Below are 16,705 nucleotides of genomic sequence, written 5' to 3' on the forward strand. Positions count from 1 at the left end.
AATTACTTTATGTAGAAAACTTTGGATTTTGAAATAATGTGTAGCCTACATTTAGCCTGTATCTATGTAAGGTATAATTGGTTAGATAAGTTATGGTTTATGGGGTGTAACTAAACCGTCAATGATTAACCATAAGTATGTCTCAGTGGTCAGGGTCAATAGTACAGAAAGCAGAGGAATGTTTGACATTGAGAGGATATCCAGACTATTTGAACAATGGCTTTACAATGAATGGATATCCAATCTCAAGATAGCTTTCCACAACTTCACTGTTATTCAGAACTAGGGTGCTACAAATATCTGCGATCAGTTCGTGCTGACATGGCAAAAAAAAGTGTTTGAATCACAACATCCACATGAGATGACAAAAAACAAGCCCTTACTGATGTGTTTGGCCACTGTATGTCCATTAATCTGTCGGTGGCAAATTACAAAGCTTATCTCTCTCTCTGCAGGATGAGAGGTGCTACGTGAAGTGCCGGTTCATGCAGATGGGTACCTAGAGAGCAATGGTTTGTTGACCAAGGGGGCTGAGGCCCATTCACCACAGGCTTGTGCGCTGACTGTTTATCTACCAGGATAATGCATCTGTAGGGACCCTAACAAAGAATGGCAGACAGTCACACATCCCACTGAGGGCCAAAAGGCTGAAGGATGTAAGAAATGCTGATGTCACTCCCCTTTAAATAGAGTACACCTCCAGGTCGCCCACAGTCCAGGTGAAGGGCAAGATGGAGAGCATGTCTTTCACCCAGCTGCTACTGAGCACTCTCTTCCTTCTCTGTCCATCGGGTGCCGAGGAGGAGAGTGAGGCTTTCGCCTGCCCAGAACACCAGCAGGGCTTTGATAGCTCCTGTTATGAGTTTGGGGGTCTCCGGCGTTCTTTCTTCAGTGCTCAGGGTTGGTGCGAGCGAGGTGGAGGACACTTGGCATTCATCCAGAATGAGGAAACCCAGCAGTTCCTTCAGAAGCACCTGGAGTCTGAAACGGACTGGTGGCTGGGGCTCGCCCCGGCCTCCGCAAACCTCACTCTGGATTCTTCTGCTGCTGAAGGTAAGTGGAAAATCATCGAAATGTTGCATTAGATGAGCCTTTTATGGGAAGCATTTCGCAGGGCATGTTTAGCTATTTTAGAAAGTATAATGTGTAAAATTAGTATGTCGTGTGCAATGTTCATGTCAAATTTTATTCAATTTGTTTTGACAGAACACTAGAACCTCTTAATATTCAGAGAGGTTCTAGTGTGATTAAGTGGTTGTCTTGGTCACTATCTTCCAGGTCAGATGGCCATGCTGCTGAGAGATACAGCATGTGGTCATGTCCTATTGCTAGGAGACACTCTCATCTGGATATCTCTCTATAGCAGCAACCACCTCGTGTAAAACTTCTCAATCACTGGAGCCTTCCAAAGCCTAGCTGTCCAGACAGCTGATTTACACAGGCTCTTTTAATAGCGCACACAAAAGACCAGTCCTTATCAGCCATTCACTTGCACTCGTTAGAACACAACCATTGTGTATGTATTAACGACCCCACTATTCACATATTCCGAAGTGATGTACAGAATGTCGGATGATGGATAGTAGGAAATGGCTGATGTTTTGGTAACAGATCAGTATCTATAGATGTGTTATTATTCAAGTTTGTTGTGCGGTCCCTCCTCAGGGCCCCTGTCGTGGCTGGATGGCTCAGATGTCAGCTACTCTAACTGGGTGAGCAGTCCAGCTCCAGGGGCTGGCTGTGCCCACATCCTCAGAAACTCAGGCTTCCAGTGGGAGGCCACAGCCAACTGCAGCCAGGAGTTCACCTTTGTCTGCGAGTTTGGTTGGTATTTTTTGTTGTTTGTTTGTGTGTGGACAGTATGAGACAGAGAGTAACATCATATCGCTGAATCCCATTTTCCTTTAACAGAGTCCGGTCGCACTATTGCATGTGCACACCACAACGCCACACTGCAATGCGGTTCTGGTCAAGTGATAGAGGTTGATGACAGCTTCTATGGTCGTAAAACAGCTCATTACTGCCGTTTGAGCCCAAATCCTTCACCCACATCGACACAGGAAGAGTGCAGCTGGATGGATGTTGTAGATTCAGTAACAGGTATTTCTTTAAAGATTATATAAAGTCCAATAGTCCAATAGTCCAATATTTGGGGCTTTATTGTTTTCAGTATGAATCCCAATACAAACCAGGTTTGACATTGTTCTTTTTAGCTCAATCATATACTAAAGAACATTTGACTGAAAATCAATAGGAGCCAGGTTCAAATGAACCTTTGCACGTTGCTTTGGATAAAAGTGTCTCCTAACCAAACATATTACATTGAATAGTGTTTCCAAAAACAACAAAAGTTGTTTGTGCTACAAAGAAGAACATTTTTGCTATATACAGAAGATGTTAATACACAGGGAGAATGAATAAACCTATGCATTGAAAAGGCATTCATTATTAGGGTAAACAGAATCAAATACTTTGCTGTCAATATTGACTCATGCATTAAAGCTATTGTTAGCTTGTTCTCGTTGTCTAATGATTCATGTACAGAATAAATGTCTGGACAGTGAGTCATTGTGATAACTAAACAATATACAACATATATATATTATGAAGATGATGATCATGTGATAATATTGACTGGGATGAAGATCACAACAATAATGATATTGAATATCGATGGAGCACAAGGTAGTTACATAATGTACAAGTTGATACTTGTAAATGGTTTAGAGGAGATATATTTCTGTGTTACGTAAACATCTTGTCTGTGTCGTTGCAGGAGATTGTCATGGGCTGCAGGTGTGCCAGGCTACTGTAGATGTGACCTCTTTTGGTGAACCCTGTCCTGGACTTGGAAGCTACCTGTCTGTGGAGTACCACTGCAAAGAGGGTCAGACTATCTCTTTCTCTCTCTCTCCCCTTTCCCCTTTTTACCCATATGCTGGAGTGTAAGCTATGTGGCCCACAGTGTGTCTACGTGTATCTTTGCACATGTTAAAATGATCCTTCAGCCTCTTATCAGATGGCTGATATAACTGATTGATGTCCCACACCCATGTGATGTAAAACAGGACTGTGTTTTATCATTATAAATCTCAACTCAAGTAAAAGAGCCCTTTCTGACATATTGCTTTATTGTTTTAAATGAGCTTTCAACTGCTACTGGATCATCATCAAGCCATTTATCTTGAAACGTTTGTCTCTCAGGTCTGAACCTGTTAATGAGCAATTTGGCAGCAGTCTATGACGACGTGACCTTTACAGTGAAGTGGCTCCTACATCCATTCCAGGGCAACCTCAGCTGCTCCCTGAGGGCTGGAGATGGACACAACGTTCACCCCTACAGTCCGAAGGAGTGAGTAACGACTGACTGTCAGTTCATTGTCTGCTACATATTAGCTAGCTGTAGCTTTTCACAATCATCTGTCTGTTTATTGTGTTCCCTCACAGGTTAGAGAGCAGTTTGTTGCAAAACTTCAATATCTCAGTCTAGCTATATTGAAAGCAATATTATTATTATTTTTACTACCCACAAATAGAAAAATAAATGGTACTACTGTATATTTTTCCCATAGGTTAGAGAGCAGTGTGGTTCATAAATACAGCCATCCAGGAGTCTATTTGGTTTTGGTGGATTGTAGTACCAGTGAATGGCATGTTAAGGTTCAGAAAACCATCACCATTCAGGAGCCTGTCGGAGAGTTTGGTGTCATCAAATGCTATAGCCCAAACCACTCAACAGATGGCGCCAACTGCAAAGGTCTCTATGGGAGCCTATTGCTAATCCAGGTAGAAGTGGAAGCTGGTAGGTATTAATATAAACCTAAGACATCACACCTAAAAGTGTTGTCTATGTGACACACAAGCAAACACCATATGGTCATTTTAAAATGAACAATGTACATGGGTGGGGGACACCATGGGCAAAATGGGGGCCCTGTAAAATCACAGGATGCCCACTTCTCCATACTAGGCAATACAATTGCTATAAACCAACACTATACAGAATTTAACAGTTCTCAGTGACTAAATATTGAAAATATTCCAACCTTTCTGTCAACAGGTACAAATGTGACCTATAGAATCCAGAGTGGGGACATGTTGGTGTCTCACTCATCTGTGGTCAGAGGAATCATTCCCCACAACATTACAGTGGGTCCAGAGGTTCAGGAGCAGCTTGGGTCTGGCTGCCACCAGCTAAGCCTGAAGGCGTCTAACGGGGTCACGACCCCTGGAGTGTCCACAGAGCTGCAGGTGTGCCTGCTGGAGCCAGTGGAAGGCTTGCAGGCCTCCTTGCTGCTAGAGGAGGGCCAGTGTCCAGACTCCCACCTCCCCATCAGTGTCTCTCTGGAGCATGGAGCTCCAGCACAGCTCCTGTTCTCTGTGACTGGAGACAACAAGACTTTCTCTGAGACCAGACACATGCACAACAGCAGTCTGCAAGTTTACAACATCACACCAACAGTACAAGGTAGTGGACCTTGACATCTGCTTCGCAAATAACAGTATCTAGTAATGAAATGAATCATCTGCAAAGCATTGAAAACTGAAAGGTAATGTAATGTTTCCCACTTTTTTCCAGGTAGTTTGGAGATAACAGTCAAAGCCTGGAATGTCTTCTCAGACATGGAGGTGGAGGTGAATTTGTGGAACGTCACAGTTGCCTGCAGCAACTTTTTAGACCTTTTACATGACCATGGAAACACGGTATGTTTAGTTAACAAGCTAAATGTGATATTTAAGCATGCAGCAAACTTTAATAATTTAAATGTACAAATTAATATCTATTTGTAATGTACATAAATACATGTCCATAAAAATCACACATTTTGGTGAGATTATTATTTGTTCAATATAATACATGCTTGTGAATATATTTGTTTACTTCAGACAGGGCATGTCAGAAAGCCTAGAGCTTATTCCTTAAGGATAACTTCAACTCCAGATACCCTTGTTGACTCCAGTGACAGCGTCATGATGGCAGTAACTGGTCTGTTTGGGCTGGCCAGTGGAAGGTGGAGCCAGTTTGAATGGTCATGCAGTAAGTGCTAATGGTTTTACAGCGTTAAAAAGTTCCTATATAAAAACATATATGCTTTTTTAGGACAGATTTTGCATAGAGGATTATACAGCACTCCGTCCTTTCAGGGCTAAGGGTCTTGTTTTCTAAAAGTCTCCCTTTTGCTCTACAGAGATCAACTGCAAATGCAATGACATAATGAACAAGAACAAGGAGAGCACTCTTGTCATTGATAAAAAATGCCTTCCCGATTCGTTTACATTCAGTGAATTCACTTTTCAAGTGAAGCTGAAGTCGTTCTTTAACAAATGGTACACCCTTACTTCAGCATCCAGATGCATATCTGTAACTCCTAAGGAATTTGTCAATGTCAGCATCAGGTATGATAGCCTCTAACCAATTCCTCCTTATAATTAATCTTACAAACCTCAACAAAGATCAGCAGAAGAGCCGGCCCAAGGCATAAGCGAACTAAGCGGCTGCTTAGGGCCCCGTGGCCACCAGAGGGCCCCCAAGAGCACATTAAATTACAGCTTAATTTTAAAATTATATAATATGTTAATGGTAATTAACATAATTCAGAGGGGCCCCCAAATCAATTCTGCTTAAGGCCCCATAAAGGCTTGGGCCGGCCCTGATCAGCAGTTCTGTGTTCAGAGTAACAACATCTCTAAAGGTCAATAGTTGATGTCCAAATGTTCAGAATGTTTTGCATCAACTAGTTTGTTTCCCTTCATAAGGACCTAAGAACACCCATTATAACCATTATTTGGCCTCACATTTATTTTGACAGTTGCAGTGGTTGTGACACATCACAGGATGTAAATCTCAAATTGGACTGTGTTGGGAGCTGCCCGAAGGTGGTTTGGCATATTGAGGACCCAGGACCTTTGACTGTAAGTCTGAGTGTACAAGAACACATGAAGCACAGGTAGACTCAAAAGTAGAGCACAGAACCTGAGTGAATGAGCTAATACATTAACATGAACAATGCTCTACTATACTGTATGTTAGAAGGAATGCACGTCTGCTGCTTGTCATGTGTGATGTCACAGAATAATGGCTGTGCGGAATGAAGATACTCATGACGTCATTTTGATTCTAAAAACGTTGTCTTCCAGGGTGACCTGAAAGAATGCTACACCAGTGCAGGGAGAAAGCCACTGATTGAGAAACAAGTTGGTGGCAATGAGTATAGGGTGGCTGAAAAATATCTGCAGACAGCAACGAGCACGTTTCAAAATCTCAATGTTATCGCTTATGGTGAGTAAAAGGCTAAAAGCCTTTGTAATATTTGTTTATAATGTTTTGGGGGAATTCCATTCCCAGTAATGTGAAGTGATGAATACTCTGTTTTTATTTCCTGCTGTCACCGTTTCATAGGTGAGACAACACCTGGCTTTGCCAAATACACCATACAAATACCAGGCGTAATGACTCCTGTTCCTGTCAGTAACACCCAGCCTGCCACCACCCAGTCTACCACCACTCCCACGCCCCCTTCATGTACCATCTCCCCACAAAACGGCACTGTCCTAGATCCATTCAACATCAACTGCACCGCCTCCTCCTTCTGTTCGTCAGGCAACTGCCTGTACTGCTTCAGGACAAACAAAGGTCTGTACGGCGCATTGTGTTGTGAAAGCATTGGTGCAGCCAGAGCCGGTCCTTCCTACAGGCGACATAGGCAGCCGCCTAGGGCGGCATGAAGAGGGGGACGGGATTTTCCAAAGAGCATCCATTAATTAACCCTGCCGCACAACCAGCAGAGGGCGCCAACCGCGCCACGTCATATCTCCGTGTTGCGTTTGGGGGGGCGGCCCGGTGGGGGGGGGGGGGGGGTTGGGGGGGTCAATACATCTCGCCTAGGGCGCCGAAAGTATTATGTGCTCGGACCGGCACTGGGTTCAGCTGTTCATGTTGTATCAGGCTTGGAACGTCGCTATTCCTCATATTACAGGAAATCATCTTCGCTGCAGTTCTGCAAATGAAGTCAAGTCTATTTACCTTCCTCTGGGGGAGGAAAGCAACAATTACAGTCTGTCCGTGGTGGCAACAGTCAAAAACGGGTTCACAAAGACAAGCACTTCCATCACCACGCAGGTTTGTCCATAGTCATCCAGCATGGAAAGTGTTATGTACTTAAATTGCTTAGACACACGTCTTACCTTGAGAAGTTACATTTGGAGCTGTTCTGTTTGTCGTGTGAGCAGGTGCGTCCGGCCAACTCCAGCTCTACAGTGCAGGAGCTCCAGTCTGCGGTGGTGGACTCTGTCGCCCAGCTGCAGCAGCAGGGGCTGCTCTCTGGAGAGAACCTGGGACAGATGTTCCAGTCTGTGTCTGACATGCTGAACGACGGTGGGGACAGTGCAGAGCAAACGGATGCTAGGAAGAAGGTAGGCGAAGAAGGACTCTGACATCTACTTTGCCTGGCTAGAGGACATTAGACAGGCCAATTGGGGGCGCATTTGTGTGATTGCCTCTTCCTTCCACGTGGTATCCTTTGACGTGGTTTATTGGATTATTGGAAGGAGACCTAAGGTAGTGTTTCACAAAGTATCTTCATTCCAGCTGCGAGAGAAGATGCTAACCAGTATGAATGAAGTGCTGCAGAACTCCCCAAGTAACTCCACCCAGGAGGTGCAGGTAACTGCAGGAGCCGTGGTGGGGCTCACCAAGAAACCTGAGGAGCTGACCCCGGCTGCTCAGGTACACCCAGAATACCCAGAACATCACCTACCACAACAACAGACTTATTATGATAACATCTAGTCATGTCATAACTCATATGTGTGTTTCTGTGCGGTCCCAACATGTGTGTCTTCCAGGAAAAGGCCAGTTCCCTGGTGGCAGATCTCAGCTCCTCCCTTCTATTCATGAACGTCAGTCAGGAAAATGGAGGTGACCAGGTGGTGAATGCCGCCACTCCCATAGTGGAGGCGGCCAGCAACATTTTAAAAGTCTCTTCTAATGTAAGAGTGACAGAATGTTTATGTAAGCCAAATGTCAACAATACGACAGCTCTTTTACTACTTACGGTCCTCAGTCAGCTCAATAAAATGTTTTGTCGTTTGCAGAAAAAGATTTCAAATTTCCTTCTCGATGGAATGGAGAATGTTCAAAGTGCATTGTTGAATGGGAAAGTGACTGACCAGGGGCCAGCCATTGTGAGCATGGAAAAGATCAGTTTGTTTGTCAACAGGTAAGGGAGTGGTGGAAGACAGTTGAAAACAAACTCACTATGTTTTCACAGTCTGTGGTTATGTCTCGTACTCTGTCTCTTTTCAGAGTGTCTCCAGAAACCCTTCAAATGCAGTCGATCATCGTTCCGAAGAACACCTCCTCCAGCTTCTCCTTCCCTCCCCTGCCTGCTGACGTCCTTCCTCTGGAGGAACCGGTGGATGTGCGGGTAAGACATCCAGATTGTGGGTGTGTATTTATGTGTGGTTTATCCCTTAACTCCCAATCTCCATTCTGACTTTACAGATGATGAGTTTTGAAAGGAATCCATTTTCTTGGAGTGAAGAGGCTGACATCAGCGGTGCTTTGGGCTCGGTCTCACTCAGCAGAGCAAATGGCTCAGTCATCCCCATAGAGAATCTGACTCATGAGATAGAGGTCAGATTAGACATAACCTCCACTCTACTGTTCTGTTGTTGACATGTTTAAAAGCCCATTCACTTAGATCACTGTAGTGTACAATGACCTCTGTTGCTTCACAGATATTATTGCCCAGGCTGGATGGAGAACAAGTGAACAGTACAATCTTAAACCTGAGTAACTACAGCACTCTGAAGATCAACGTTCCTTCACCTGATGTGACGCTGGTGCTGAGGATGGAGCCATCAGAGGACTTGACCTTTAAACTGTTCCTGGGTGATAAGAACTACCCCACCACAGCGGATTATGTAGCTAAGACTCATATGCCTAACAATGGCACGATACAAGGTGATGCACCTGCTCCTAAATGCATGACAGAAAACATCTGTGATCATAATGTTGAGTTATATTATATACGATAAGACATACTTTGTTTATGCTGTACAATTTGCTTGTTTCTTTGGGTGTTTTGGGTGCAGAGGAGAGGTACATATGGGTGCTGGCTCCCAGTGATAGAGGAGGACATGTTGGGGAGCACTACCTTGTGGTGCAACCCATTGTGGAGGCAGGGGTTAAATCAGTAAATGCCAGCGTGTCTGTCACCTCCATTGCTGCCCAGTGCAAGTATTGGAATGAGTCTCAATCAGCTTGGAGTGAGGCCGGCTGCAGGGTAAGTACATCACATCTAATGAGCAACTCGCAAAGTAAGCAATATTGGTCTAATTCTGGTGACTCTGGTCTTTCCAGGTTGGCCCTCTCACCACCCCGTTTGTCACTCAGTGCCTATGTAACCACCTGACCTTCTTTGGAAGCTCTTTCTTCGTCATGCCCAACGTTGTGGATGTGTCTCGCACCGCAGAGCTCTTCTCTACCTTCACTGAAAACCCAGTGGTTGTTTGCTTTGTGGGCGCCGTCTTTGTAGCTTATCTCCTGGTGGTCGTGTGGGCACGCAGGAAAGACATCAAGGATACTGCCAAGGTCTCTATCAAAAAGCCACTTAGGCCATTTTGTAAAAATAAAAAAACATAAATCAGAAACACCATTGTTGATATGGCAATGTTACTTTTTCAGTGTTTGTATGTGTGTAAGATACCTCAAATTGTGTCCAGGTAAAGGTAACAGTACTGGAGGACAACGACCCTTTGGCTGAGTATGGCTACATGCTGAACATCAGCACAGGACATCGACGTGGTGCCTCCAGCTCAGCTCAGGTCAGACAGCTTCAGAGTCCAGCCCCCACAACAACAACAACAACAACACAGGGTGCCACAACAGCTTCAGCTACCTCTAGGTAACCTAGTTCCCCTTTCCAGGTAACCGTGACTCTGCTGGGCACAGAGGGGGAGAGTGAGCCCCACCACCTCACTGACCCTGACAAACCTGTGTTTGAGAGGGGTGCAGTAGACACCTTCCTGCTGACCACCCCCTTCTCCCTGGGGGAGCTGCAGAGCATCAGGGTGTGGCACGACAACTCTGGAGAACACCCGAGCTGGTAGGGAATGGGCAGGAAACTCACATGTTGTTGAATGAAGAGAGGAACCAATACATTCACACATACTCTTATGGTGTATTACAATATAACAACAACAATAATAACAACTATAATAATAACTAGAGAGGGTACCATTTCTGGGGAAATTGTGGGGTGTGCTTGCATCGGTTGCAGCTGGGTATGTTTCCAGGCTGTGAATATCAACACCCTGTATTTTTCTATGCCCTTCGACTGGTTAGTTACTGCGATTACCACACAGCAGAAGTCTAGTAGTTAGCTAGCGCTACAATTTACCGGGGCTAGGTCTGAATCTAGAAGCAAAACGGAGTTGCCAGCTGTAGGTATGCAGGTAGCAAAGCTAGTGCTAAATAACTATTTAGCTGGTCGGCTCCATGACGCCGGGTAAGTAGGGCTCGTGAGACTGCTCTCCAAAAGAACAAAGGGGAACCAACTTGTGTACCTACATGTTCGTAGGTAAGACAAGGGGGGGGGGGGGGGTTGCTTGCAGGAAGATTGTGGTTGGCCGGCCACCCAAAATACCAAATCTCACAAGGGTTTTGGAAAAGTTGGCAGCCCTGTAATAATAGTAAAATAAGCATGAATCATATATATAATGCAGATATTTTCCGGATGCTGAGATGAAATCATGTTTTCCTGCAGGTACGTAAACAAAGTAATGGTGCAAGATTTACAAACTGGGCAGAAGTGGCACTTCCTCTGTAACTCCTGGCTTGCCATCGATATGGGAGACTGCCTTCTAGATAGATCCTTCCCTGTTGCCACTGAAATGGATCTAAAGAGATTTAGGTGAGATGAAAAGGACCATCCTGTAATTGATCTAAGAACCCTCCTCCATGATGTATTTAAGTACAGTTAATATCGATTGTATACTGCATCTTTTCAGTAACCTGTTCTTCATGAAGACAGCCAAAGACTTCCGTGATGGTCACATCTGGTTCTCTGTGATCAGCCGTCCTCCAAACAGCACCTTTACATGTGTGCAGCGAGTATCATGCTGTTTTTCTCTGCTGCTCTGCACCATGTTGACCAATATCATGTTCTATGGCATCCCGACTGACCCCTCTGAACAAACAATGGACCTGGGTAAGATATTATCCACGGAATTGGTGCTCCACAACGTGTCTGGACTTAAAAGTGATTAACGCTCTCTGTTACTTTATCCCTATATCTGTCACTCTGAAGGTCACATTGAGTTCACCTGGCAACAAGTGATGATTGGAGTTCAAAGTTCTATCATCATGTTCCCCATCAATCTGCTGATTGTGAGTATCTTCAGAAACACCCGCCCCCGAGAGAAGAAGCCTGGTCAACCCAAGACAGAGGCCTCCAAGCAGGGGAAAACTGGCCGTGTGTCTCCATCACAGCCTCCTTCTCCACAGATGGAACACAAGGACATCACACCAGACACTGTCATCAAGGTAGAGTTATCTGGATCATTCTTTCACCCTTCTGTCAGTCTGAAGGTTTTCTTCAGGTAGCACGTTTGTTCATTTTCTTAGGACATCAAGAGGATAGCCCAGTCTCTCTCCAAGGCCATGAAGAGCCCCATGCCTCGTCTGGAGTTGGAGCTGGGGTCTGGACGACAGGCTGACATCAACACTCTGCTCTCTCTGGTGGAGGACATTATCAGACAGCAGAACCGTGCAGGTGGAGAGTTTTACACTGATGTCTGCAAGAGAGAAGGATCTCTCCTTCTGTCTTTAGGTTCAGTTGAACTACAAGGTAACAGTTTTTTCGGTCAACATTTCGGTAGATTGTTACATCTGTAACGTTTTATACTTGACCAGAGTATTTAATTGGAATGCCTTTTCCCTGCTGGTGATTGGAGACACCTGAACTTCACTCATGAATATTAAATGATTGAATCTGTGTTTAGTGTATTTGGTCTGTGTTTAAGGCTAAGGATGTTCTTTGTGATATCAGACAGCAGCTTGTGTGGGAGCCCTGAGAAAACTGTAGACAGGAGCCAAAAACGGAGCAGCAACAGTCAGTATCTGTACAGGCAGCTCCGCCATGTTGAGAAGGAGTTGAGTCTACTGGGACCTTCTCGCTTCCCTAACCCACACAGCTATCAGCGGGCTGTGCAGCAGGTCCAGGGCATGAAGGGATTACTGGAGTCCCAGCTCTCTTCCTCCAGCCTTGGAGGGGACCAACCGGCATGCAGCATCAGCCCAGCAGAGAGCCTCGACGAGGACACCAGCAAGAGGAAGTGCTGTTCAGGAGGGCTGCCGTGGTGGTTTGTGTTTGTGGGCTGGATATTGGTGCTCGCCACTAGCGGTGTGTCCGGATTCTTCACTATGATATATGGGCTGCATTATGGGAAGGAGCGCTCCATCAGCTGGCTCATCTCTATGGTTGTGTCCTTCTTTGAGAGCCTCTTGATCACACAACCACTTAAGGTCAGTCACATCAGGTTAGGGCACGATGATAAATTACATGAAATCTACCTACGTTTATATGACGGGGTTGTTTAATGTGCGTTTCTTCAAAACAGGTGCTGGGATTTGCTGTCTTCTTTGCTCTTGTGCTTAAGAAAGTTGATCAGGAAGAATATGGTGATCCTAAGGTCGATGGAATTCTCAGAAACCCAGGTACTTAATCTTCAGGTTAATCTTCAAGTTTAACCATGCCCTCCTGTGCTTAAAAATAAAAAATATTGTAACCCAGCTGACTAAAGAGACTACATTTTTAAGAGGGCTACAACAATATAGTACAGTATCTGACAACTACTACAAAGAGGTCCAAAACAAGGCCTTTTCTACCCCCAGATGAAGCTGGTGCGATGCGGGCAGCCAGGAGGGACAGCACATGCAGCTTCTACCAACCCCCTCCTCCAAGTGACATTGAGAAAATAAGGAACAACTTGATGAAAGAACAGAAGGTCTTTGCTCTCATCAGGGAGATTCTAAGTGAGTGGGACCTCTTATTGTAGATGTTGCTGTTTCATCTATTTTTGTGGATAAAAACCCCTCGAAGATTAACTCTGTGTTTCTTTTTCAAGCCTACATGGGGTTTATGTGGATGTTACTCCTGGTGGCTTATGGCCAGAGGGATCCCAATGCTTACTTCTTGACTCGACACATCCAGCAGAGTTTCACCCAAGGAATTTCTGACAACATGAGTCCTGGTGATGTGTTCACCTGGGCAAACACCTCTCTACTAAACAACCTGTTTGGAGAATATCCAGGTAACATTTTCTGTTATAAAGTGAAATATTCAACTGAAAAGCTATGGCAAATGCCATATGGGAACAGAGCAGTGTCCTGAGCATAATGTCCTTGTCTGGAATAGGTTTCATCACAGATGGGAACTCCAAGCTGGTGGGTAATGCTCGCCTTCGCCAGGTGAGGGTACAGAAGAACTCGTGCCGCGTTCCCCGCTCCATGCGCCAGTCTGTGCCTGACTGTCATGCTCCCTACTCATGGGAGGTGGAGGACATGGGCTCATATGGGCCCGGCTGGAACCGCTCTGTGGGGGACAACTCCTCAGTGAGCCTTCGCAGCCCATGGAAGTACCAGAGCCAGGCCCGACTGAGGTCATATCCTGTCTGGGGTAGTTTGGTTCTGTACAGAGGAGGTGGCTTTGTGGAGGAACTGGGCCCAGACTCATACAATGCCAGCAGGTACAGAATTTTTTGTACTAAAGTACTACTCCCTGTTAAGTGTAAAGACAACCATGAAGTGTGGTTTCATCCTTGCCATATCCTTGTTTCTACAGAACCATTCAGTTCCTGTTTGACAGCACCTGGATTGACATGTACACCCGGGCAGTCTTCATAGAATTCACTGTGTATAATGCCAATGTCAACCTCTTCTGCATTGCCACTCTCATGCTGGAGACCACTGCCGTAGGTGAGTGACTGTGTCTGAGAGCAGCACATGACCTTGTCATGTGGTTTTCACATTAACAAAGGTGGTTTACTGTACATGTCATCTTTCAGGGGCGTTCCAGTTCCGCAGTGAGCTGCAGAGTGTTCGTCTTTACCAATCGACTGGTGGTCTTCACATCTTTGTTATGGCCTCTGAGGTCGTCTACTTTCTCTTCATCCTGTATTATATGTTTGTTCAGGTGAGCGACTGAAGCAAAAGCTAATGTCAAACATATACTTTTGGTAATATTTTTGTACTGCTGTGGTACAGTAGTGGAACACTTATCTGGCCTCCTCACAGGGCAAGCTGATGAAGCAGCACAAGTGGGGTTACTTCAGGAGCAAGTTTAACCTGGTGGAGTTGGCTATCATCGTCCTGAGCTGGAGCGCTCTGTCTGTCTTTATCAAGAGGACTCTTCTGGGAAACAGGGACATGGCCTACTACCACGACCACAAAGACCAGTTAGTTCATAACTATCATAACTCATAACTATGATCCCATGTGTATCTTTTCGTTAGGCATGATACTGGCAAGAGGAGTTAAACTCCTAATGAGGTCATTTGAAGAAGTCTCAGTTATTACTAGAAGAAGCTCTGGATGTTACTGTTAAATAGTAGACTTTCTATTATCTGAATGTTCACTGTGACACCAGTGAGACCTGTTTGAATTGAAAGTAGTAAAATTCTCACATATTTGCAGGTTTGCTAGTTTCCATGCCACAGCGACTGCTGATGCTGTGCTGGGCTATGTGATAGCCTTCCTGGTGCTGCTGGCGACAGTCAAGCTCTGGCATCTGATGAGACTCAACTCCAAGCTGCACATGATCACAGCCACACTGCAGAGGGCCTGGACTGACATCTCAGGCTTCCTGGTGGTCATCACCATCATGACTCTTGCCTACTCTATTGCTGTAAGAACACCTCCACATTACTCTGCTAGTGGTGTTAAAGTATGTCTCCCCAAGGACACCATGGGCTTCACCTCACTCGTATATTTCTATAATATTTCAAGACCTGAATGTCTCGCTGTCATTACATTTACTTAATCAAATCTTCCTTTTTTTCAGTGCAATCTGATGTATGGCTGGAAGCTGTACTCTTACAAGACCCTCATGGATTCTGCTCAGACAATGGTCAGCCTGCAACTGGGAATCTTCAACTATGAGGAGGTTAGTGAGAGATACAATAGTTCACTTATATATTAAAGATCACATGACATGCTGTCTTTGGATGTTTTTATATAGGCCTTAGTGGTCCCCTAATACTGTATCTGAAGTCTCTTTCCCGAAATTCAGCCTTGGTGCAGAATTACAGCCACTAAGAAGCAGTCCCACAATGAGCTTTCCTCACGACGTGCCGTTTCTGTGTCTGTAGCTTTAAATGCTATGAGGAAGAAAGAGGCGGGGCTAACTGCCATGCTTTGGTCGTTTGCAAGCCATGATGTCTCGAGGAAAAACCAATATCGCGCTCGCACGGTCGTAGCTCATTTTCTCATTGGTGGGCCAAATTCTCTGAGCGGGCAAGGCAGAGAAAGGGGAGGTAACCTTCCTCCTTATGACGACATAAGGAGAGGATTTACAAAACCGAGCGTTTCAGCTTTCATTTTCTCAAAGGCGGAGAAGAATACCCAGGGCTTGGTTTACACCTATCCAAAAAATGCTAGCCACTGGGGGACCAAAGGCAGACTAGGGGAATTCATATTAATGTTAAATAACCTCCTAAAGTGAACATTTCATGTCATGGGACCTTTAAAGTCATATGGCGTTTTTGTGATTGGTGGATTGTTGATGTCCTCCTCCAATCCAGGTCCTGGATTATAATCCTGTGTTGGGTGCGTTCCTCATTGGCTCCTGCATCGTGTTCATGACCTTTGTGGTGCTGAACCTTTTCATCTCCGTCATCCTGGTGGCTTTCAGTGAAGAGCAGAAACATCACAAGGTACATTGAGCAAATGTACCAAAATACATGTACTCAGAGACTGGACAAAGACCCAATTTATCCATATTCTAACTGACATTAATCGTTGACTGTTCCAGCCCTCTGAAGAGGAGGAGATAGTGGACCTGATGCTGATGAAGCTCTGCAGTTTGTTTGGGATCAAGTACAAGAAAGAGGAGAGAAATGACAACAAAGGACCCTCCACTATTTCCACATAGAAACGTATTCTACTTTTCAGACACAAGCTTGTGTTCCCTGCTGTAGGAGTAGCACCTTAAACAAATCCCTGTATGTGACTTGTTGCCCCAGAAGCTATTTGTGTTGTTCCGTGATCAAATACAGTATTTAAATTTGAGATCTTGTTCATGTCTTGTCTCTTGAGGTTGCATGTATACTTGTAACAACAGGAGACAGTATCCAGTGTTTAGACAATTCAAATGGATTGCTATATTACTGTATTTTTGGTTGAAATATATATAAATGTGGTAACATACATGCCAAACTATACTTATCAGTGGTAATCTGTGGAAATAAACTTTAGTGAGGAACCATGATATTTGAGTTTGATTCATTAAGTATTTTGGAGCTTTAAGTCGTATTTCCACAAATCACATACTGAAGTCTTTCACCCAAACAGATCTGTTCAAGCGTACTTTTAGCTCAGAGCGTGTTTAAAAGATAATGCATGATTGGTCGACACAACGCCAAAGCACTCAACATGCTGACCCATTGTTGGAGACTGAACAGGTCGTTCTGAAAGGCTTGGATG

The 16,705-nt window shown here is 44.8% G+C and overlaps 1 protein-coding gene across 1 annotated transcript; it reads left to right on the top strand.

Annotated features, from left to right (window-relative positions):
* The first annotated feature begins 731 nt into the window (after window positions 1-731).
* LOC134028343 (polycystin-1-like protein 2) lies at window positions 732-16,478 on the top strand. Its single transcript, XM_062471827.1, has 37 exons — window positions 732-1,053; window positions 1,666-1,824; window positions 1,912-2,100; window positions 2,777-2,887; window positions 3,205-3,352; window positions 3,573-3,802; window positions 4,061-4,468; window positions 4,580-4,704; window positions 6,481-6,634; window positions 6,978-7,120; window positions 7,231-7,413; window positions 7,589-7,726; window positions 7,846-7,989; window positions 8,068-8,219; window positions 8,306-8,426; window positions 8,504-8,635; window positions 8,740-8,965; window positions 9,097-9,287; window positions 9,365-9,595; window positions 9,727-9,828; window positions 9,931-10,109; window positions 10,770-10,916; window positions 11,014-11,213; window positions 11,313-11,548; window positions 11,630-11,852; window positions 12,054-12,529; window positions 12,625-12,721; window positions 12,899-13,039; window positions 13,132-13,317; window positions 13,422-13,752; window positions 13,848-13,981; window positions 14,071-14,198; window positions 14,300-14,460; window positions 14,699-14,909; window positions 15,066-15,167; window positions 15,805-15,936; window positions 16,035-16,478. The coding sequence occupies exons 1-37, from the start codon at window positions 732-734 to the stop codon at window positions 16,152-16,154; spliced, it is 6,813 nt and encodes a 2,270-aa protein (XP_062327811.1). The 3' UTR covers window positions 16,155-16,478.
* The last annotated feature ends 227 nt before the right edge of the window (window positions 16,479-16,705 follow it).

The sequence above is a fragment of the Osmerus eperlanus genome, chromosome 10, assembly GCF_963692335.1.
Source record: "Osmerus eperlanus chromosome 10, fOsmEpe2.1, whole genome shotgun sequence".
In the NCBI taxonomy this organism is placed as follows: domain Eukaryota; kingdom Metazoa; phylum Chordata; class Actinopteri; order Osmeriformes; family Osmeridae; genus Osmerus; species Osmerus eperlanus.

Coding starts and splice junctions, on each gene's coding strand:
- LOC134028343 (XM_062471827.1), top strand. CDS start 732: ATGGAGAGCATGTCTTTCACCCAGCTGCTACTGAGCACTCTCTTCCTT. Junction 9,829..9,930: donor GTGCCTCCAGCTCAGCTCAG/GTCAGACAGCTT, acceptor TCCCCTTTCCAG/GTAACCGTGACTCTGCTGGG. Junction 12,722..12,898: donor TGGAATTCTCAGAAACCCAG/GTACTTAATCTT, acceptor TTCTACCCCCAG/ATGAAGCTGGTGCGATGCGG.